At 31.2% G+C, this 25,779-nt stretch overlaps 1 protein-coding gene across 4 annotated transcripts; it reads right to left on the reverse strand.

Moving 5' to 3' along the window:
* Positions 1-493: 493 nt before the first annotated feature.
* Positions 494-25,489, reverse strand: LOC139503118 (protein LTV1 homolog). Of its 4 annotated transcripts, none has more exons than XM_071292852.1 (11): positions 25,361-25,489; positions 19,590-19,721; positions 15,623-15,775; positions 14,997-15,084; positions 13,365-13,500; positions 12,768-12,951; positions 11,485-11,606; positions 10,839-10,960; positions 10,173-10,225; positions 9,717-9,911; positions 494-1,505 (listed from the first exon to the last, which is right to left on the reverse strand). In XM_071292852.1, exons 1-11 carry the CDS (start codon positions 25,361-25,363, stop codon positions 1,395-1,397), a joined length of 1,299 nt encoding a protein of 432 aa, XP_071148953.1. In that variant the 5' UTR covers positions 25,364-25,489; the 3' UTR covers positions 494-1,394. The 4 variants fall into 4 exon arrangements, with proteins under 4 accessions (XP_071148953.1, XP_071148966.1, XP_071148947.1 ...); XM_071292865.1 differs by having other exon boundaries at positions 494-1,618; positions 9,695-9,911; XM_071292846.1 differs by having other exon boundaries at positions 14,997-15,087.
* Between the last annotated feature and the right edge of the window lie 290 nt (positions 25,490-25,779).

Genomic DNA, 25,779 nt, shown 5'->3' on the forward strand with positions numbered 1-25,779 from the left:
GTAATACTGTCGACAAATAGGCCTCCTCGAGTCTGAGTGAGACAATAAAAGGAAGTTGTATTGCCCAATGAATCAACTATCTACACACGACATAAGACATAAGGACAAAGATGGATCTAGAAAGTACAGGACACCGTTCTGCTCCAACAAAGAGCAGAACTAATACATGAATATATGTTGACCGTATGTCTTTTTTGTGTCTTTGTAATCTTTAACCCATTGACTGTAATGGATAATTGCCATTACAGGTTCAGATTGTTAGACAAAAAAAGGGTGACAAGGATGAGATTTATCTGTTTAATGCAAGTTCACTCTTGTTGTCTATCTCCTTGGTATTTCTCTATATCTCATCTGGAAATCATATTTGTTGAGTATAATTTGCTTTGCTCTTGAGAACTTATATCTTCTCATTATAGATGCTATGACTGACTGTATTTTTTTTTTATTTGGGAAATAACATTTTTTGAGGCCAGTTTTTTATTTAAATAACACATACATAACCATGTTTTATTTTATTTCATAAATAAATATATCAGCAACAAGATTAATACAATGTAACAAAATATCTCACATAACAAAGGTCAATGATTAATTTTTAATACCTTATTTTAAAAATAACACAAAAAGTGTAAAAGCAAATGTTTATTACTGGTATACTTTTCCATCCAAGGAGATAAAAGAGTTTCGTCTTATTCAGCATTGTCTCCAAAACAATACTGACGTTTCTAAATTCATACTGCCAATTAGAAAAATTATTTCGTATGCCTTTAGAGCAAATTTATAAAAATAAATATCTCATTTTTAAAGGAAAGATGTAAACATTAAAATTTTAAAATCTTGATGTATGATGTTTATAATTTCTGCACCAAAAATTTTCTTTTACTTTAAACTATTAAACACCAAATGTAAAACAATATGGTAGTTAAAGCATAAGCATTAGTACTGTGGATTCATAATTATTCGCTGGATACCAATTTTAATGGATTTCAGGTGAACTACAAAATTAAATGTTCAACAAAAAACTATTTTTTATAGGCTTGTATGCAGAATTTAGGAAAAAAACAAAAATAAACATAAACATCCATAAACATTTAAGTTTTCCTTAATACACAAAAGAGAATACACAGTATGCAAAGTTGAGGCCTGCTTAAAGGCACATGTATAAACAATGGTAAAAAACTGGCCCCTTTTATACAATGAGCATGCCATTATCATCTGGGCTATTTATTCAGCATTTTTCGTATGTAATGAATACTGTTTAGAACACTTTCTGTCTTTCTCTGTAATCAAACGGAAAGCACAAGCATATGACAAGCTTTTCTTCTATGTAGTTTTGTTTTTCATGACTTTACAAATTGATAGCAGGTCAATATCAGTATCAATGTTGTTCAGAATCACAATTTCATGCCTTGTAGATTGTTCTGAAGATTTAACACTTCTTTCTCTTGTCTTTTCATCTCTGATTTAAACATTTCTTTATTCTGCTTCTTTTCCTGTCTTCTTTCCTGAAATATAATCATTTGTTGAATAATTTTTGCATTAAAAATAGCAAGATTTTCAATTTAAAAGACCTCCTTGTATCCTTATATATTGATTTATAAGAGTACCTTTTTCACTTCTATATATTTATAATTGTTAATGTCTTTCAAAACTCTTGATCAGTTAGTGTATTTTTCCCTCTACTACCAACAAATATTATGACTAGAAAGAGTCAAAGACACATATTTATTTACACTCTACAGACAGTTAACTAGTATTTGATGAAAGTTTTAGCCCATCAGAAAAGTTGTAGATTTTTTTCACCAGGTGCAGATGAGTGTTTAAAAAAAAAGTATAACAGGACATTGTACTTGTACCAATACACTAAAAGATAAGAAAACCTTAATAATCTTGTAATAACCATAGGCACATCAGTGCAAAGAATGTTAATCTAAGTACTGTTTATCAGAGGTTCCTTAGAATGTTAATCTAAGTACTGTTTATCAGAGGTTCCTTAGAATGTTAATCTAAGTACTGTTTATCAGAGGTTTCTTAGAATGTTAATCTAAGTACTGTTTATCAGAGGTTCCTTAGAATGTTAATCTAAGTACTGTTTATCAGAGGTTCCTTAGAATGTTAATCTAAGTACTGTTTATCAGAGGTTCCTTAGAATGTTAATCTAAGTACTGTTTATCAGAGGTTCCTTAGAATGTTAATCTAAGTACTGTTTATCAGAGGTTTCTTAGAATGTTAATCTAAGTACTGTTTATCAGAGGTTCCTTAGAATGTTAATCTAAGTACTGTTTATCAGAGGTTTCTTAGAATGTTAATCTAAGTACTGTTTATCAGAGGTTCCTTAGAATGTTAATCTAAGTACTGTTTATCAGAGGTTCCTTAGAATGTTAATCTAAGTACTGTTTATCAGAGGTTCCTTAGAATGTTAATCTAAGTACTGTTTATCAGAGGTTCCTTAGAATGTTAATCTAAGTACTGTTTATCAGAGGTTCCTTAGAATGTTAATCTAAGTACTGTTTATCAGAGGTTCCTTAGAATGTTAATCTAAGTACTGTTTATCAGAGGTTTCTTAGAATGTTAATCTAAGTACTGTTTATCAGAGGTTCCTTAGAATGTTAATCTAAGTACTGTTTATCAGAGGTTCCTTAGAATGTTAATCTAAGTACTGTTTATCAGAGGTTCCTTAGAATGTTAATCTAAGTACTGTTTATCAGAGGTTCCTTAGAATGTTAATCTAAGTACTGTTTATCAGAGGTTCCTTAGAATGTTAATCTAAGTACTGTTTATCAGAGGTTTCTTAGAATGTTAATCTAAGTACTGTTTATCAGAGGTTCCTTAGAATGTTAATCTAAGTACTGTTTATCAGAGGTTCCTTAGAATGTTAATCTAAGTACTGTTTATCAGAGGTTCCTTAGAATGTTAATCTAAGTACTGTTTATCAGAGGTTCCTTAGAATGTTCAGAAATCTTCATTAAACTAATCTGAGAACACAGGATTCATCATTTATACAATACATGCTTAGATTCTTATAAAATGTGCATAGTATTGATACCTTAGATCATATGTCCAAGTTTATTGCAGTGAAGTTCTCAATGATTTTGTATTGGAGCTTATTATAACAACATGAAAAATTTTAAAGCAAAAAGAACATGTCAAAACTTGTAAAATTTCAGAATATTTACTGTGTAAACATGTGAATTTTTGCAAGGGGTAATTTCACTTATCTTAGTATCACTAAAAATTAGCAAAACATCTTGTTCAAGATTAGTTTGCAGAAAGCAATAATGAAGTGAAGGCTTAACTTATAATTCAATGCATATATTTAATCTTACACAAAATGTTTATTTATTAAAATCATGAACCCAAGAAATATAAATGTTTTCAGCACATAGTATACAATTAATAAATAATTCCATAAATCTGTTTATTTACTGTCAGACTTAAAATTGACCGAGTGTTTATCTAATACATAGGCATGTGCATGTTTTGGTCTGCTATAGTGTATATCAGAGGTTCCTTAGAATGTTCATAAATCTTCACTGAACTAATCAGAGAACATAAGATTCATCATATATACACAATAGAATGAACATTGTTTGAGGTGACATGTGTTTTTGTATATAAATTAATTTGCCACCATCTGCGAGTATGGTCTTGAGGAAACTATGATAGTCCGTCAGAAGGGGACGATAAATGGCTGACCTGTGTTAAGAGAGAGTCATATCTCTTGCACGTTAAAGACACCCTTGTAGATTTCGAAAAAGAGTAGGCTAATGCCGCTACAAGGCAGGACTCGCACCCGCAAAGTGGAAAGGGATTAATATAAGTTGCAAAACTTGTTTCCCAATCCACTATAAATAAATATGTTTAAACTATTTACCCATTCACATTTAGATATAAACAGTAAAGAGATATCTTAACTGTCAAGTTTTTGAATCGTAGCTGATAAACTGATCATTAACCAGCAAAGGGATTGTACCTTGCTATTTTAGAATTTGAAGGAGAGGTACTAAAGACTTCAGAGGGTTTTCAACACCTAACCATATTTTTGTTGTAAAGCTACAACCTTTTACAGTAGAATCTTCATGTGAAAGTAAGTTAAACTTGTATAAATTAAATCTGCACTGAGAAATCAATACACAATATAAGAACTTGGTGAAATGATTGCTGTGAAATTACACTTGTTCACATCATACAATTACGTACGAAGTGTTTCATGATATTCAATCAGGAAAACTGCAAATATTGTCAAAATGCTTTCTGTATATCAGAGGTTCCTTAGAATGTTCAGAAATCTTCATTATACTAATCTGAGAACACAGGATTCATCATTTATACAATTTTTTGAAAGATCTAATTTAGGGTCAAATAGGAAATAAGACCAAATGTATTCTGAATGCAGGGCTTCCAAAAATTTTCTGAGCCAGCCGGACATTTTATATCCAATCCGAATTTTAATCCCTAAGACAAAGTCACAAAAGGCAATTATGGTAATCAGATGGCCATCCCAATGATTGACATTAAATTAAAATCGATATTAAACTTTACTTTGATATGAATTTGATGTTCTGACATAAACTGTTAAAATTGGCATTGCATCATTTACAGTGTGCACATTAGCGTGCTCATATCTGTATTAGACTAATTATTTGTGCAAAATGAAGTTGTCTAGAACTTTATTTTCGTTTTTAAAAGTCACATTTTTCAAAACCGGATGTTGACTTGACAATGGTAAAACATGGACCATAAACGGATACGTAAAATCCGTGAACGTTAACATAGAACTACTGAGCGAAGAAGCTCTTTCCACGTTATTTCTTCAACAAAATACTTGAAATGAACGTTAGATACAGGTATTAATGATAGTTTTAGCATTTTTGAAGAAATGTAGGATGCATAATTGAATTTCCCACCTGTGCACATGCGCACACGTGTTCTTGTTCATACCACGTAGTTCTGACGATTTTTCATTTAAAACCTTTTTAAATGATTTATCAAATCATGTTTATAAATGTATTTATTATATATTTTAAATCAATTAGATACATGTACAAGCTGCAGAAATGTATGAAAATAAATTAGAATGGACCGATTAATTAAAACGATGTCCGGTACTGAAAATAGTTTACCTGTCACCTGAACAGGTAGTTTTCAGCTGTCCAACAACTAATTAGCCTTGATTAAAATTAGAAAGAATTGAAGTAGGGGTTGTTTTGATAGTAATTAATCATCCTGTCACTTTTATGACCGGAAATTTATGGCTGTTAAAGGCAAAATGTTGGGTCAAAAAGATCGTGAATTTATATGTTAAAATGACCGAAAAAGCCTTTGAAACTAAAAAGTAGATGACCGTTTCATGCTTTGCCCAGCCGGTCTTTTACCGGACATTATACAAATGACCGGAATATATGACCGTTTTGGAAGCCTTGTCTGAATGTACTTTTTAAAAATTCTATTGGTTATACAGCCATACAATTTGAAGATACATAATTTGGATTTATTTTTAGTGTCTGTGACCTCCACTTTTAACATGTTAAGCTTATTTCTATAGGGGTATTACTTTCCTTATTTGTGATCATATATCAAAGTTTGATTACAATCCCACATAAATGGTCTCAACTTATCATCTTTAAAACAAAATTAAAGAGCAGATAAATGCATAAGCAAAACTCCCCCCCCCCCCCCACCCCACCCTAACAACATATGTTTGTCTAAAAATGCAACATTACAACATATGTTTGTCTAAAAATGCAACATTACAAAATAACATATGTTTGTCTAATAATGCAACATTGCAAAGTAAAATATATGGAGTTAAAAACACCAAAAATTAAATGCATAAAATTACAAAGAACTTAAGAACATTGAATTAGATAGAAAACTCTGCAACTCTTGTCTAAATGCTTTCTGTATATCAGAGGTTTCTTAGAATGTTCAGAAATCTTCATTTTACCTAATCTGAGAACACAGGATTCATCATTTATACAATTGTGGAAAGATTTAATTTAGGGTCAAATAGGCTTAAAAGTCAAATGTATTCCTCGTGCACTTTTAAAAAATTGTAATTGTTATGGCCATAAAAATAAAAGAAACATAATTCAGATTTATTTTTAGTGTCTGTGACCTTCACCTTTAAAGGGGCACTAGCTACGAGATATATAAAAAATCAAAAGTATGATTTTTTTGTTCAGTCATTAATGAAAGTGAAAAAGTGAAATAATAATTTGCTTTTATCAGCTAAAATGGTTCAATTTTGTCAAATTAAGCTATTAAACATTGATAATGAAATATTCACTTGCAAGTGAATAATTTCGACCTCATTAAATCTATATTCATTTGAACTCCGATTTAACCCCTTAGAAAGTGATAGAATAACGCATGCATTGTCCATGTACGTGTATTTAAAGGCACAGAATGTCAACATTGAAAGTGAAACAAAGGTAAATTATTTGATCAACTGATTCAATCCACACAAAATCATTCTTATAAAGGTAAAAACGACAATAAACATACATTTTTAATCTATTATACAAAATTTAACAGACCTATAAAAATCCAATTGCACGAGTTGCTTAATCTATTTATATCTGTGTTTATGTTTACATTGCTTATATAGTCATAGAAGGTCAACTCGATAGTCAATTAGATGGCTTCTTAGCTAAATTTCACACGAAACGAAGCAACATCTTATTGAGACCATGTCCTGTAAATTGTTTATTTGATATTTTTGACAGTTTGGAAAATTTTACATTGTTAGAAATAAAATATGAGAATTTGAGTCAAATTGGTGAACATGAATTTGGCAGCTATTGTCCCTTTAACATGGTAAGCATATTTTTTGGGGGGGTATTACTTTCCCTATTTTTGATCATATATCAAGGTTCGATTACAATCACAAATAATTTTCTCAATTCATTATCTTTGAACCAATATTTAAGAACATCGCAATGCATTAGTAAAACTTTTTTTACCCCACACAACAAAAACATGTAAAATACATTTATGTTTGTCTCATAAAACAACATTGCAAAAGTGAAAATAGATGTGGTAAAAACAACCAAAAATTTAGTGCACAAGATTACAAAGTACTTTGGAACATTGTATTATAAAGAAAAATCTACAAATCTTGTCTAAATGCTTTCTGTATATCAGAGGTTCCTTAGAATGTTCAGAAATCTTCATTATACTAATCTGAGAACACAGGATTCATCATTTATACAATTGTAATCACCTTCGAATAATAGGCTCTAAAATCAAATGTATTCCTAATGCAATAAAATAAGTTCTGAAGTTTTGGTTCAAATGTTCCCATATCATGGGTTATTCAGCCAAAAAATTAAAGAAATGTAACTTGGGTCTAATTTTAATGTCTGTAACCTTGAGCTTGAAAATGTTGACCTCGAGTCATATTAAAAGGAATGATTTCTTCTCATTTTTTGTGAAAGTATAACAATGTGTTATTACAACCCTAATAAATGTTGTATCATTTAAAACAAAGGAGTAGGTCCGATAAGGGCTGATTTTGGCCTCAAATTTCAGGTTCATCTAATGAAAGTTTTTGACACTTTTTAAACACTTAAATGTCTATTTCAATAGATTCAGTTAGTTTATGTGAAAGATTTTAAGTGATTTAGTCATTAAAAACGCTCTGATTCAAGCTTAAATATGAAAAATCTATCAAATATGCAAAAAAAACGTTACTTTTCAGATGTTTTTTGTCAAAAATGAAAGTGGCCGCATCCGTGTTCATCCTCAACCTTTATATATGTTTTGCATTATCATCAAATACATCTTACATTTCAATATTATGAATGAACACGAATGCGGCCACTTGCATTTTAAACGGAAACCGTCTAAAAATTAACCAAAATGCTAAAATTTTGATGATTTCAGTAATTTAGCACGACTTCATGATGCTAGAACGCGATATTTGTGCATTGTATTGTCAAAAACAGCTCATATTTATGTAGCAGAAGCATTTTACTTTCCAAAATGTAGCTTAAAGATTACATTTTCACAATTTTCTAAAACTGCTATATTTTGGGGCCAAAAAGGGGTCTTACTGAACCTACTCCTTTGGCAACAAAATTAGGTTTTAAATGTATTTAATATTGTAATAGGATGTTGTCAATTTCAGAACATATATTTAGCACAAATATGATTTCTTATTTCATAAATTTTTCATTAAATGCCTTAAAACTGGCCAAGTTTCAACTAATGAACAAGCATATGTGTGTTATGGTCTGCTATAATGTATATCAGAGGTTCCTTAGAATGTTCATAAATCTTCACTGTACTAATCAGAGAACATATAATTCATCATATATAAACTATAGTCTAGAATAAATTTTCATATGTCTGAGTCACATGTGTTTCTGTAAATGTATTCAGAGAAGTCTGAACCACTGTTTGTTTACATATTCCTACATTTCATAGCAGTCTTATTTACTGGTATCAGGAGTGCTATTATTAAGACTAAACAGCAGAGGAATTGTACCTTGTAATATTTTTATTATTGTAAGGAGAAAGGGCAAAAAGACTTCAGAGGGTTTTCAGCACTAGCCAATATATATGTAATCTGTTGTAATACACAGACCCTTTTCCCTAGAATGCTTATTTAAGTTTAACTGATATATGAATCAAGTACACACTGAGAAATAAGATAACTTTTCAGTGAAATATTTGGTATGGAATTGCATTTGCTAACTTCATACCAACAAAGAACTATTAAGGGGAGGTAAATAAAATAAACAAATAGAAATCCCCAAACAGAAGTGCATGCTATTATTTAACGATATTCAATCTAAAAAAGAAAACTCTGCAAATCTTGTCAAAATTCTTTCTGTATATCAGAGGTTCCTTAGAATGTTCAGAAATCTTCATTAAACTAATCTGAGAACACAGGATTCATCATTTATACAATTGTGAACAGATTTTATTTAGGGTCAAATAGGCTCTAAAATCAAATGCATTCCTCAAGTACTTTTTATAATTCTGAAGTTTTGGTTGAAAATATGTCCATTTCAAGGGATGTAAAGCCATAATATTAAGGTAACATTATTTCATTCTTATACCTTGACCTTAAACATGGTGTATATAGGGATCATCTTTACATTATTTGTGATCAAATATCTGTAACAGTATGGTTAATAATATTGTAACAAAAGGCTGTCAAAATGACATGAATTGTTCTTACATTTAAAAGTCCTATTAAAGCAATTAAGGTGGTAAACATTTTGAACCAATTATGCCTATGGGGGATGCACATATCAATTTTATCATATCTCTGTACATGTTATCTGGTCCTTATCAATTATATTATTAATGACTATTGTAAAGAAAAGGACACAAATTTTAAAATCACCCTTTTAAAAGTTAATTTCAAAAGATCATTTCAAGGCAAGTCAAAAGACCAATCATTTTTTATGTCAAGTCTTCCACTACAAATAGTTAATTGATATTAAAAAACAACTGTTTAGTGTAATTGAGTGTAAATCAGAGGTTCCTTAGATGTTCAAACTTCTTCAATGAAAATCAGAGAACAAAATTCATCAATTATACACTGTTTTGTAGTTAACACTTTTAAATTTTATTAGCATACAAATGTGTTGCCTCAAATATTAGATAAGCATACAACTGTGTTGCCTTAGATATTAGATTAGCATACAACTGTGTTGCCTTAGATATTAGGTAAGCCTACAATTATTGTCAATAGACAATACCTTTCTTTCTTGTTTGACTGCTTGTTTTCTGGATCGTTTTTCTTCAAGTGATTCATCTTTAGGTCTATATGTACTTGCACAATCAGCTTTCAAATTCTCATGAATTTCTTTTTCAAGCTGTTTTCTTGTCATTCCTGGCTTTTCAAACGAATCTTTGGGAATCTGTAATTTTGATGTTAATTGTATCTTCTTTTTCTGTAATAAAATCAGATACTTTCTTTTGTAAAATTTTCTTCAAAGCATATCATGTTTGCAGTAACTAAGGGAGAGAAAAAACTTACAAACTATTTTCCCCCCTGTAAAGGTGTGTGAAAGATTGCAAGAAAAATTAAAAAAATTAAAGTTTTGATAAGATTTACACCACCTTGAACCATTGTTCTAAACAATGTCAGTGAATGAAAAGTGAAAGAACAACAAATATTTTGTGTGCAGTTTTCTAACCTTGATAATACTTACTGTGTGTGGTTCTGTAATTATCTTTGGATGATTATATAAATTAGAATATGTACCTGAAAGTGTAAAACATTTGTTATAAAGCATAACAATACATTGATACCAGTTTAATATCAGGCCATTCAATAAGAAGAGACCCTTACAATCTATTTTATGCATTCTCTATATGAAAAGATAGTATTAAGGTAAGGATACACATATTATTAACCTATTTATTTGCTCAGTTTGCACAAAATTTTAAAGAGATTTGTTTTTTTGTCATCTCTTTATATGAAATGAATATCTTTGGTACAAAATACATTTGTATAAATATTTTAAATAACCCTCCAAACATTTAAATCTGTATCATGCGTATATTTCAATCGTACGCCAATCAGACTTAATTAATCTACAATGATACTATTGGATGCTAAAGTAACCTTTGCAGTTCTTTCACAGTTTCTGTTTCATTTATCAAAAAAGGGGGAAAAGAATGTAAATGTAAGACCATTCTATTCTGGGCACTCAAGAAAGAGTCAAGACACCAAAGTTTTTTTTAATAACACATCAATATTAAAGTTAAACCCCATTTCTTTTAATTCTTTGTTTTTTTTATAGGACAAATACAAGAGTGAGCAAGTACTAAATAATTCTGAAACATAGATATACCAATTCCTTTCTAAAACCTACTTAAAATTGATTCACAATCCCATTTTTCTTTAGGTGCTTGGATGATCATTTCTACGATATCACAGTCATCTCCTGATTCTACATCAACATCACTATTACAATTCTTAATCTCCGTGAATTTTCTGTAATAAAAAAATATAATAGATATACTAAACGTCATAGTTAACAATATCACTGTTAAAAAATGTGGTCAAATGTATTTTTGGTGTACCTGTGTACTGTGTAGAATGGTTGCAACTTCCATTCAAAACATTAGTGTTTCAATGAGGTTTTTAGTGAGACTTTTTAGTTTGTAAATTCCATCTACCAATGTAATTCACTAACATTTTTAATATATAAAGCTTTTTTTGATCACTTATCAAAAGGCAGAGGGTTACAATTTGTTCAGAAAAAAATTAATAATGTGTATTGTGAACATTAAGTCACATTACCACTGGTGGACTGAACATTCTTAAATTACATGACCACCTATATTCTCACTACACGGACTTAAACTGTGTAATTATAACTCTCTGAACTCCATAACAGCAAGTCAGAAATAAATTCTGACATACAAAAAAGGATGTCCAAAGAAAGAATATGTGACATTTTTAGAGATTATTTTTTGTAGGGATTTAAAAGTCATAAGTATTATGGGATGAATTACTTTTCCTCCTGCTCTTTTTCAAACTCTTCTAGGATGGAATCTAAAACTTTACTGTCTTTACAACCATCAATGTCTTCATGATCTAAAGCGCCGATCTCTGTATCTTCATACTGCTCATATAACTAAAATGATAAATAATTAATTAAAGTTCATAGTAACTATCTGAGATTTAATTTCCCCGATATAATCTGTAAAAGGTTCTTTGATCAACACAAACTATGGTTGTTTGAATCATAATAATATGTTATATTGGCATATTTAAATTAAATAAAGTTTAAAAAAAAGTATAAAGATAACTCTATTGTATTCCCTTATATCTATTTTCAAAGAGATCACAATATTACTTCTAGTAACTAAAATAATTAACATGAAGTACATGATTTTCAGGTATATACTTTTCTCTACAAGTGCATGTTTCAACAACCAAGAAACATAACAAACACAAACACTCACAATAATGGACATTAGAGAGATAGAAATTATTTGTGTTTTTTAACAACGTAAATGTTGACTGAATAACACTTAAAGAATCTTTCCACATCTGAAAAGTACACCCCTGACCAGCTGACTTAAAATTCTTGTTTTTTTGTTTTAAAAAAAAATTTGAGAGAGGTAAAATAATTCTTTAATGCTTTTCCTGGTAAATAGTCTTGAGAACCAGAAATTAATATCACAAATTTCCTTTTTTTGCTGAGAGATACTCATATTGTATAGGGAGTAATTGGAATACATGATTAATGATCTATGTTTGTTTAGAATTACTTATCATCAATTAAAACTGAAAAGTGTCATGCAATAGACATTTCTAAGTTGCATACATGTATTATCCCACCAAAACCTTAAAGACAGAATAGCATACAGACCTTTTAAAATCGATCATCCAGAAGGGTAAGGCCTTCATTTCTTCTCATAACAGAGGATTACTATACTGACCTTTTCAAATCGATCATCCAGAAGGGTAAGGCCTTCATTTCTTCTCATGACAGAGGATTACTATACTGACCTTTTCAAATCGATCATCCAGAAGGGTAAGGCCTTCATTTCTTCTCATGACAGAGGATTACTATACTGACCTTTTCAAATTGATCATCCAGAAGGGTAAGGCCTTCATTTCTTCTCATGACAGAGGATTACTATACTGACCTTTTCAAATCGATCATCCAGAAGGGTAAGGCCTTCATTTCTTCTCATGACAGAGGATTACTATACTGACCTTTTCAAATCGATCATTCAGAAGGGTAAGGCCTTCATTTCTTCTCATGACAGAGGATTACTATACTGACCTTTTCAAATCGATCATCCAGAAGGGTAAGGCCTTCATTTCTTCTCATGACAGAGGAGGATATCGAATAATTAGTAAACTGTGTCTTTGTTTCTTCATCCATAAACATGTGTCCATCTTCGTTATCTGAGAAATCATCTGAACCAAAATCAGATCCAAATTCTTCATCTTCTCCAGAGTCCTGGCTGTAAAATATAAATTAAAATTCATAATTTGACATTGCATGTTCACATATATATAGTAGGAATAACTCATTTACTTATTACTTATATTAGTTTATGTATTAGCATTCAACTGTCCGGAGGAAAAAATTATCATATATAACTATATGTGTACAAATTTTATATAGTGACTACCAACTCCTTTGAAAACTAAATTATTGAATCATGACACTTCAGTGGCATTAAATACTATCTATTGTCAATTGTTTGACATTGACAATACTGGAGAACACTGGGAAAACAATACTTCATATATCATCTTCAAAGATGTAGGAAAATCTTATTAAGTCTCTTCATTTTATTAGTGCTAGCAGTTGCATACTAGCAGGCAAAGTGCAGGTTAATGTTAAAATAAGATCTAAGAAAATTATTCTTACTCATTAAACTGTGTACCATCATCAGGAGCATTAGCTTTCAACATAAAGTCATCATCTAAAATATTGTCTGGATCCTTCATATCAAAATCATCATCCAATGCCTCAACAATATCTGGATCCCAATTAGGCTGTGGACCTTTAATACAAGAAATATACCAATATTAAAGTACATGTACAGGTTTTAATAAACTTTTATGAAAAATGCCCAGCAAATGTGATAATTTCATGTTGACCAATGAAGAACTTTTGTTACACAATTCAAACCACACATTGATTATAACAAGAGTGCACACACTGAAATGTCTCGCCTTCTTTACTAATCATTGATAGTATGTTGATAGTCCTAAATATAAAACTTTATTACAACTGTCACATAAACTTCACATTAACCAAGAAAGCCAAACATTGACTAATAAACCATGAAATTAAGGTCAAGGTCAGATGAACCATTTCAGAAAGACATGTACAGCTAACAATTCTTTCATACAACAAATATAGTTGACCTACTGCTTATAGTTTAAGAAAAACAGACCAAGACATTAAAACTTAACACTGAGCAATGAACCGTGAAAATGTGGTCAAGGTCAAATAAAACCTGCACAACTAATATATAGATCATAAAATATTTCCATACACCAAATATAGTTAACATATTGCATATAGTATTAGAAAAAAGACCAAAACTCAAAAATTTAACTTTGACCACTGAACCATGAAAATGAGGTCAGATGACACCTGCCAGCTAGACATGTACACCTTACAATCCTTCCATACACCAAATATAGAAGACCTATTGCATATAGTATAAGAAAAACAGACCAAAACACAAAAACTTAACAATAACCACTGAACCATGAAAATGAGGTCAAGGTCAAATGACACCTGCCAGCTAGACATGTACACCTTACAATCCTTCCATACACCAAACATAGAAGACCTATTGCATATAGTATAAGAAAAACAGACCAAAACACAAAAACTTAACAATAACCACTGAACCATGAAAATGAGGTCAAGGTCAGATGACACCTGCCGGTTGGACATGTACACCTTACAGTCCTTCCATACAGCGAATATACAAGACCTATAGCTTATAGTATCTGAGATACGGACTTGACCACCAAAACTTAACCTTGTTCACTGATCCATGAAATGAGGTCGAGGTCAAGTGAAAACTGTCTGACGGGCATGAGGACCTTGCAACGTACGCACATACCAAATATAGTTATCCTATTACTTATAATAAGAGAGAATTTAACATTACAAAAAATTTTAACTTTTTTTTCAAGTAGTCACTGAACCATGAAAATGAGGTCAAGGACATTGGACATGTGACTGACAGAAACTTCGTAACATGACGCATCTATATACAAAGTATGAAGCATCCAGGACTTCCACCTTCTAAAATATAACGTTTTTAAGAAGTTAGCTAACACTGCCGCCGCCGGATCACTATCCCTATGTCAAGTTTTCTGCAACAAAAGTTGCAGGCTCGACAATAAAAATCATCAACCTGTCATGATATAAATCATTTCATTTAAAATAAAAATTCACTTCTTTTTGTTAAAATAGTCTAACTAAATTAGGGTTAACTGCAGTTTATTTCTGAATTTCCTTTCATATTAAACTCACCTGTTATAGTTACTGCCTTGTTTAATAATCCTACTTCAGTTTCTACTTCTGTTGGGAATACAGAAGATGGCAGCTGTATTCTTGCTTTCTGCTGAAACCAAAACTTTTCACAATTAGTAAATTATTTATTTTACCTTGCCTTTCTAAGATGAAAAGATCAAATCATCTGCAATGAACACTAAATAAATTAATTTTTAGAAACAGAAGTTTGAAGTTTTTATTTAAAATATTCAGTTGTCATCGAAAAAAAAAAACCAATGTGTCTGGTGTCTTGCATTGGTGACTCAGTGACTGCTAATCTTATTTTCCATGACTTTGACAACATGCAAACTTATACACACATTATAGTTATAAATATTATTTGCCTTGATTTAAGCAACATTCAAACTTATAAACACATTATAGTTATAAATAGTGTTCGCCTTGATTTAAACAACATATATACTAGCTGACAACGCAATATGGGCTTTGCTCATTGTTGAAGGCCATACTGTGACCTGTAGTTGTTAATTTCTGTGTCATTTTGGTCTTTTGTGGAGAGTTGTCTCATTGGCAATCATACCACATCTTCTTTTTTTTATATTTATCAACACATTATAATTACAATCACTTCTGTCTGAACCTACCTCTGTAACTTTTGATGAGAGTCTGAATTTATCAACGACAGGTTCAAGTTCATATCCTTCGTTGGTATCCTTCAAATGTTGTAAGTAATTATACTCATCTTCAAAAAATATACCATACTTCACCTGGTCTTCTTTCTGTTTCTCTTTCTTAACCTGGATTTTGTAAAAAAAAAAAAAAAAGTATAGAGAATTTGATTTTATAGAAAATTTAAAAAAAACTAATATATTCCTTTGACTACATCAAAGTCGAGAGAGACACAAGTACCTTTCACAACTTATTGAAATCAAAGAGCTGAAAGCTAAGAGGAAAAATGACGCCACTGTCTCTAATATTGGGATATTTTTTATGCAAGTCTTGATTTTCACATACCGTAATATTATTTAGTTTAACATTGCAACATGTCTCGTAAGCATATAATTGATATTCATACATGTGTGTGTGTGAAGTGAAGATGACAACTAGCTGTTTTTTTTAGTACAAATGAATAGGTCAAGACTACCTGAATGATCTACAGTATCCATTGACTACTGGCTGTTTTTTAGTACAAAAAAAATAGTAGAAAGGCTTGTATAGTTTGCACTGGTACATTGTCCGAACCGTCTTCTCCCCACGAAATTTTAGGTAAAAAAACTTTTTGTTACTGTTAGAAAAGGTCTAACAGGTCAGGAATAACCACCAATTGGTGGATTATACCTCAATTGACATATAATCCACCAATTGAGGTATATTGGTAATAGACCAATTGACGTATAATGCAAGTTTTTTTGTAATAAAATGCTAGTATGAGATAGGAGCATCATTTTGCAACTTACAACCTGTTTTATGACCATTGTTGAGTCCTAAAGTTTCAGTTTTGTCAAAGCCTGCTGCATCTCTTGAGAATGCATGTGTAGAACAATTCTTTTAATGAAACACCGGTACTATTAACCATAATTGACTCTTAATAATGAAAGTCAGGTATTAACAGAGAGCTCCATTCACCTGTGGAGTTGGACTCAAAATCACATAAGTCGATGACTGCAGAATATGGTTTTGCGAAAACAATGCTCCATTTTGGTTGAATAATTTGATTTGAAAAACAAAGAATTATACATCAATTGGTCTTTACCATTATATGGGGACGAAGTTTCTTATTACAGTAGAAAAATCAATAAAAAATTATTTTTTTAAAATCGGGAAATTTTCATTGTACCAATGAACTCAAAATCGTTCAAATTTGTTTGTGTCGCTTTTTTTAATTCCCGCATTTGCGCAGAACGCAGAAATCTACTTCCTTCTTCCAGTCTCGTTGTCGTGAGTAGTCTAGTAAAATATAGGAACTCATTGAACACAATACAAATATTTCATTTTTAACAATTCTTTGTCTTTGATATGAATTACAGCTTTTACATTAATGCTAGCAAGACAAATCTTTGTTTGGCTTGCTTGCTTTGCTTGTATCAATGTTTGCTCAAGCATGACAATTAAGATAGGCGGGGCTTCAGCTGTATACATCATACTTAAATTTTATTGGCCGTTATGTTTGAGGTTAAGGACACTAAATTTTGTCACATTACAGGATGAAAAATATAAAGCGCAATTGTAGAAATGGAAGCCAAAAAATTGTTTTTTTCTCTCGAAGATATGCATTTTCATCATCCAACTTAAAAGACTGGCGTCAAGTACTTTTAGTAAAACAACATAGCTATCCGAACACACCTACTCTGATTTTGTGATTCATAACATAGGTATTTTATTTGGCCCATATATTTCATCTTTTAGTACTGTGATTTGTTTATGTTATAAAGTCAACCTGTAGCTTTGCTATATAAAAATGATAGAATCTGAAGCGAGATGATGTATCAAATATTGCTTTGTACGTTTTCAAGACAAAATATTCATCTCAAACACACCCCAACATAAGAAGGTGCACTCGATTTTTTAATAAAAGGGATAAATTAAGTAGGGGAGAAGAACGACTTAATTCATCCATTTTATTTATTATGTCTATTGTTATTGAATATTGAGCACTTTGGATTAATGTTTGCTTGTAAACCTTCAAACTGATTATTCTTTGTTTATAGAGAAGGCGATAAATGCTTTCTGTAATCAGTGTTTACTATAGTAACAAAATTTTTAAAAGTTAATAGAAACAAATAAAATAACAATTTTCTTCTTAGATATCAAGTCGACGACATGGTTATCTATCAAGTTGGATGAAGAAAATGCATAACCTCGATTTTTTTTTTAAATTACCACGGACGGAGAACATGTCAATCTATAAGTTCGGTTATTTCTGTGTCTGTCATTTGTCATCCTGTGATGTTTTAAAATTTAGTGTCCTTAACCTCAAACATAACGGCCAATAAAATTTAAGTATGATGTAAACAAGCTGAAACCCGCCTATCTTAATTGCCATGCTTGAGCAAACATTGATACAAGCAAAGCAAGCAAGCCAAACAAAGATTTGTCTTGCTAGCATTAATGTAAAAGCTGTAACGTTACCTGATGCATTGCGTTTCTTTGTTTACATTGAACATGACTTCATAACTTAAATAATGTCACAAGTAAAATCCCTCACAACAGAACCAAAATTGGAAACATTACAGTATTTCCGTTTCTTTTTTTAACAAATATGTAAGTAACAAAAAAAAATAATCATACAGACTTCATCCCCATTCACAGGTAATGCCTGCCTCATATTATGTCAATTGGTGGATTATTCCTGACCTGTCTAATGAAACTCCGGTAATTTCAAATCCTGTGCTATCATTTGCGGTATTTTCTTGGGGAACCCTGTTTTCCATCATCAAACAGAAGCTGAAACTGCTTGTAAATGATTCTAGAACACTTCATGATTGTTAAAATAAATTTAATTCACTTAAAAAACAATTTAGAAACTTGTGTATGTTTAAACAGGAAGTATAAAAAACATGTGTAAAAGAAGAAATTAACCGGTGAGAGTCGAAATCCGTACACGACAGATATCACTATAATACGACTTTGAAAGTAAAACAGTCTTTAATATACCTATCACATTAATGTTTGAAGGGTCTTAAGCTTATACAAACAATATTAGTCAGTATGAAACACCAAAACGGAATGAACAATAACCAATTACGTTTTGTAGTTCTAAGCTGGTTTACAGTGGTCTTTTTGACTATGTTTATATCGTTTCAATCAAGCAGATAGGCCTACCAGTTTATTTCAACCGATGCATTGAATAAACTGGAATCTGCTCAAACTATGAACAAAGTGTAGTAGTCAGCCGAGAACCAGCTTATGCATTGAAAAGAAACGAGAAATTTGTAATGAAAGGTTTATTTTTTATATTTATCAGTATTAATTTGATATTGAATAGAAATAACTTATCAATATGGATGAGTTAAAACTATTAGTTTGAAAAATGATGAGAGTGCCATCTACAATATCAATAACAAAGATGGCGGAATGTAAACAAACCACCTTGCCGCGAAAATTGAACTTGTTCTCTTATTTCTTGCTTATTGTACTCTATAGTCCGCACCCCCTCTGGAAGGTCCAATTTTGGAGAATAAAACTGCGGACTATACAAGTCTTTCTATGGACAGGTCAAGATCTTTTGTTTATTAATAAAATAAAGTATGTAAACTGGTTCCCATCCAACTACAACACTTTGTTCGAGTGTAGCGTATTACAAGCAGATTCCAGTTAGTATGTAAAATAGTAAATATGGAACCGAGTGCGGTAGGTGGAAATATAATCAACTTCCGGTTCTGGTCAATGGTATCGGAAACATGACGCGGATGCATCATTTTCAAAAAAGGAAGTAGATGTCTTACATATCTGAAAAGTACTAATATGTTACAACTCACAATTGTCCAGCTGCTTAACAAGTACATGTATAAAGTCATGCTATTTTGTAGTACTGGGAAGATGTACATGTATGAGCAATTTGCTGGTTGCTTGTTTTGGTAAAAAAATTAATAAAAAGTAATAAAAACTTACTTTATCATTGGTCGATAACAGGACTCCCAAAGAGGCATCTTCACTTGCTTGCAATGGATCTCTCTGACTTCTGTGGACAAGGTGAAAGGTAACAGCATTTTTCTTATCTATGAATTTCTTCTTTTTATTAGGCTGAAATGAACAGATGTAAGTTTTTTTGCTAGTACATTGTTTTCTTTTTTGCTATCTTGTTAAATATAGGAGAAAAAAGATGCAGAGAACAGACATAGTTAATCTATTTACAGAAGATGAAGCTATTTAAATGAGTGGAGAGAATAGCAAGCATGTATGTAAGCTGCTCTCTGAAAGAGTTGACTGTCTGTGTATAAACAACTGTAATTGGTAATAGATTCCATTGCATTATTGTGTATGGGAAAAATCAAATGAAAATCTCTGCGAGTCGTTAGATGTATAAACATGTCTGAAGGTGTGAAAATGATGTTTTCTTGTTCTAGAGTCTGATGGGATGAGAATTGTGCTAGCTGGAATAGAAACAAGATGATGTGTGCTCTTGTATATCACACGGCATGCACATAATCTGTGGTGTTAATTTTGGCCAGTTGAGTGTATTGAGCATGTTTGATAAAATTGAGAATGGAAATGGGGAATGTGTCAAAGAGACAACAACCCGACCAAATAAAAAACAACAGCAAAGGGTCACCAACAGGTCTCCAATGTAGCAAGAAATTCCCGCACCCGGAGGCGTCCTTCAGCTGGCCCCTAAACAAATATATACTAGTCCAGTGATAATGAACGCCATACTAATTTCCAAATTGTACACAAGAAACTAAAATTAAAATAATACAAGACTAACAAAGGCCAGAGGCTCCTGACTTGGGACAGGCTCAAAAATGCGGCGGGGTTAAACATGTTTGTGAGATCTCAACCCTCCCCCCATACCTCTAACCAATGTAGTAAAGTAAACGCATAACAATACGCACATTAAAATTCAGTTCAAGAGAAATCCGAGTCTGATGTCAGAAGATGTAACCAAAGAAAATAAACAAAATGACAATAATACATAAATAACAACAGACTACTAGCAGTTAACTGACATGCCAGCTCCAGACTTCAATTAAACTGACTGAAAGATTATGATTTCATCATATGAACATCAGGCACAATCCTTCCCGTTAGGGGTTTAGTATCATACCATCATAACATATATGAGAAGAACATAACCCGTGTCATGCCAACAACTGTTTTTAAAAAATAATGTGTTTAGTTCCGATGCAAAGACCTTATCAGTGACTCAATATTAACGCCAAAATATGCAATCTTTAATGACTTGACAACAGTATCGTAATTATATCCCTTCTTAATAAGTCTATTCAAAGGTTTTGTAAGTTTCTGAGGTGAATACTGACACTTTTGTGCTTTATAAAGAATATTACCATAAAAAATTGGATGTGAAATACCTGAACGTATTAGAAGTCTGCATGTTGAGCTATATTTACGAATGATGTCTTTATACCGATGATAAAATTTAGTAAATGTTTTGACTAGTTTGTGATATCGAAAACCCTGGTGTAATAATTTTTCAGTAATACATAAATTTCTCTCGTTAAAATCTAAAACATTGTTACATACATGAGCGAATCGTACAAGTTGAGATATATAAACACCGTAAGATGGTGACAAGGGAACGTCACCATCTAAAAACGGATAATTAACGATAGGAAATGAAAAATTACCCCTTTTATCATAAATTTTAGTATTCAGCTTTCCATTAGTGATATAGATATCAAGATCGAGAAAAGGCTAGTGTTTAGTCTAAATTATTATGACGTCTTAAAAGGCTATTATGTTTTTTCTTTGACGACTTACATCGATGTCATAAAGCCAAACTCATATTTGCAGTTGGACTTTGAGAGGGAATTAACTGCTTTATTAAATTGTTTAGCTGATTTCTCCTAATCCTAAGGTGTATATAATATATTTTTGAACCAAACCTGGTAAAATTTGACGGACCTGAATTTCAGGATAATATAAAACAAAGGTTCTGGAAATTTGGGTCTGTCAAATATTGGCCGAGTTTGGTGCAAAAAATTATTTATAATCTCCTTATAACGTTTGAAAAAAAGCAGAAGATGGAATTGTAACTTATTTTATTATTACTTTAGGGATTTATTGGAAGTATTTTGCACAAACACTTAAAAGGTAAGAATTTTTGTATATATATGCATATTTTTTTAGCCTTCAATGAAACTTTTATGGCTAAATTGGGTCTTAAAGTTGAGAACAAAATATGTTTTAAAAGTCAGACCGAAAATGATGGCTTCAGCATTATGATGTCGATGTAAGGTTGTCAAAGAAACAAATATAATAGCCTTTCACGATAATTATTTGGACTATGCTAGTGTTATGATAACTGTTGCAGGCATACTGTTATTATTACTGAGCACCTCTCCTATCGACGTCCTACAGCTGTTTTGCCAGACAAGCTGGGGTCGTGGGACGTCAGAGCCTGTCCGATATAAAAAAGTGGATATTTGCCCACCCAAAATAGATGCGCTGCTTCGTCGCTTCTGGTGCCGACTAACAGCCTTGGATTTAAATAAATCGGGCATCAATCTGTTCATTTTTCATTCATCTTTTCATTTATGTAAGTTTCACCTACCTGCCACCATTTATTTTCTCATATTTAGACAGTTTTCATAGTGACAACTTGATTCAGACATTGTGAATTTGAACAGATTGATGCCCAATTTATATAATTCCAAGGCTGTTAGACGGCACCAGAAGCGACGAAGCAGCGCATCTATTTTGGTTGGGCAAATATCCACTTTTTGATGTGGGACGTCAAAGAGCCCCATCTTGTCTGGCAAAACAGCCCTAGGACGTCAGATTACTTTCTGACTACTATCGACCATCTCCATCTTCGAGATAGATTCTGAAGTGTGGAGGTCCCAAACCTTTTGACCCAATTTTAATACATGTCTTTGTTTAACCTGTCTGCATTCAAGAGGAATTCTTAACAACTACAATGTACTGATTTAACGTCAGACAATGAGGTCTTCAATCTTCAATCTTTTTGACGTGATGACAGAGTAATCTCTCTTGTAAATTATCCTCTCTTGTAAAATTATTAATCACTAATGTAGTTACTCCTTTGTACTTTTATATTGTAGGTGGCGCTTTAAAAATATTAAAGAATCAATGTATGAAGTGAAAAAAATAAAAAAAATTGTTAATTAGGTAATTGAAATGACATGAAAAATTAAAAAATAATAAAAATTAAAAGAAATTTGTATCAAATTATCCACTAAAACGTTTTTTTCTTATATGTACTCCCCTAATAGTTGAGTGATATTTTTTGCATTTGGCAAAGTGATTGTTAATAAATTGTCTAAATCTGTTGGAATTTGTCCTGTTCAGAGATGGGTCTGATTACTTTCAATGTAATTGATTAAACAAGCGTTAGCCTTTCAAAAAGGCTATTCGACTCTTAGCTGATGAAAATGGAAAGTGCTCTCGCTTTGTAGATTAATTCATTTACTAGAATATAGTCATGTGCATCAATCAACAAATTTTACCACACACGTGAGGTCACACGCTATGAAGTAGTATCGTTTAACATATTTGTTTACTCCAGAAGATTCGACTATTTATAGATAAAGGTTACCTGTATAAAATCTAATTGCTAAAATAGAGAGGACAAATCCAATACTCTACAGGATTGAAGGACATTTACTTGGTTTGGATTGTCCTAACCAATCAATAAACTTTGATTATTCACGTCTCGTAATATCTTCCAATCAGGTAGAAAGAAAAATTCACGCACTAACTGTCCATCATTCAATTCTTAATCTCGACTCCTAGGAGTGTCGAGAATTACAATTACTTTGGCATTTGTATGATTAAATTAAATTAACGATTACATCATTTCTGAAAGTATCTGATTAAATTTACAATTACATTGGCAAAGTAATCATGATTACATCTGATTACAATGAACTTTTGAAAAAAACATTTTAACTGATGTGAATGAATGAATAAATGTTTAATATAACAAAATGAGTATTTTTGCAAAAGAATTTTATATGTTATAAAATAATAACATCAAACTTTATATGTTTAATAAACTACAAAAATTTACAGCATATTTACATGTCATTGGTTATGACCCATTACACTTAATCATCATTGATCTCTGAATTATTTTTACTTCAATTAAATAAAGGTTTATAAAGAGTTTGGTGTTTGTCATCAAACCTCTCCATGTATCATGTGTATTTCAAGGTTCAGTTTCAGGAATTTAAAATATGGATGACATAAAATTACCAATTAACAAGAATGTGTCCAAAGTACATGGATGCCCCGCTCCCACTATTTTTTTCCATGTTCAATGGACCATGAAATTGGATAAAAAATATAATTAGGCATTAATATTAGAAAGATAATATCATAGAGAACATGTGTACTAAGTTTCAAGTTGATTGGACTTCAACTTCATCAAAAACTACCTTGACCAAAAACTTTAACCTGAAACATGCACTGTCATTTTCTATGTTCAATGGACAATGAAATTGGGGTCAAAAGTTTAATTTGGCTTTAAAATTAGAAAGATCATATCATAAGGAACATGTGTACTAAGTTTCAAGTTGATTGGACTTCAACTTCATCAAAAACTACCTTGACCAAAAACTTTAACCTGAAGCGGGACAGAGGGACGAACAGACAGACAGACGGACGAACGGACGCACAGACCAGAAAACATAATGCCCCTCTACTATCGTAGGTGGGCCATAAAAACTATGTAAAATGTTACTAATATTGTTTTATCAAATTGTCAACAAAATATAAGTACCAAAAATCATAGCATTTTACATGTCCAGTCCAAATACATACAATTTTTTTTTTAATTTGAACTACATTTTTGTCCTCTATCAATTAGTCTGATTTATCATTTATCATATATATTATCATGATTACACTACAGCTATACACAATTGGTAATTGCAATAGAAACAAACCTTAATTGGTCACCTACCTGTCAATTCAAAGTGGACAAAGATCACAATATTAACAAAAAATTATAATTCAGGGGTTAAAGAAAAGTATTACTTAAAATTAATAGTTATTATCAAATATGTAATAATAATAATTTATTTTATTATCAAGTATATATACATCTTTAAATTGTGAATCTTTTACTTAGGCTAATGATGACTGTTCAATACTGTAACATTTTTTTTACTGAAGTGTACAATTAAATATGAATATAAACAAAAAGGTTAATTTATTGACCATAAACAGTTTTTGATTTTGTTCATTGTAATCAAAATGTAATCAAAAAGTAATCAGGATTACAGGGTATTTTGAAAAGTAATTGATTCAATTAAATTACATGTAATCAAATTTTTTGGCTGATTAATGATTACAATGATTACTTGAAAAATTGTAATCAATTACAGCTGATTAACGATTACAATTACAATTTACCCCATGTCTGGTCCTTAGATTTGATCAGATGAAATAATTTGTCTCTGGCATCTGAATACAGATCACATTCAAAAAGGTAGTGTTGTACATTTTCTTTTTGTTTGCAGTAATCACAGGTTTCCGAGTTGATGTGCTGGTTTATTATAAATTGGTATGCATTTTTATGAGGTCAAAACAACAATCCAACATCAATAAATTAAAGTGTTCACCCTTTTAGTTTTACGGTTTTTAAATTTTTTTTTATGATTTTACTTGTCATTTTTGAAACACAATGTAAATAATTATTGGGATGAATGATAGGAACAGGTCAAAAGTTTGTTACAAACCATTATTTTGGTTGGTTGAAAATGTTGTTGATGTGTTTTACATTTTCTAAACCTCGTGTTTGGAAATGTGCGGAAGTGCTACTCGAAACTTCTCTAGTGTTTATAAGTTTTGTTAAAATCCGAATGGAAACCTAAACCAATTAATAAATGCGGTACATTTGGCCAATCAAATGTCCAAATAGTCAACTCAGCTATCAGAGCCCTCTTTTGGCAAATATTTGTGTGACTGAATCAGACAAAAAATAGTCCGCTCGTCGGTCCTCATTTTCTTCTTCTACTTCTACTATTTTCTATAATTGACCAAACTCTTAATAAATATTAAACAATAAAGTCTCATTTTACTGAATAATTAATGCAAATGATATGTTGGTGTAGATTTAGAAGGGAAGTTCTACGTCATTGATATCGTATTATCGTAA

Source organism: Mytilus edulis, chromosome 1, assembly GCF_963676685.1.
Source record: "Mytilus edulis chromosome 1, xbMytEdul2.2, whole genome shotgun sequence".
Taxonomy (NCBI): domain Eukaryota; kingdom Metazoa; phylum Mollusca; class Bivalvia; order Mytilida; family Mytilidae; genus Mytilus; species Mytilus edulis.

Coding starts and splice junctions, on each gene's coding strand:
- LOC139503118 (XM_071292846.1), bottom strand. Junction 15,088..15,622: donor TCTCATCAAAAGTTACAGAG/GTAGGTTCAGAC, acceptor TTTTGGTTTCAG/CAGAAAGCAAGAATACAGCT. Junction 10,961..11,484: donor GAAAAAGAGCAGGAGGAAAA/GTAATTCATCCC, acceptor TTTTTATTACAG/AAAATTCACGGAGATTAAGA.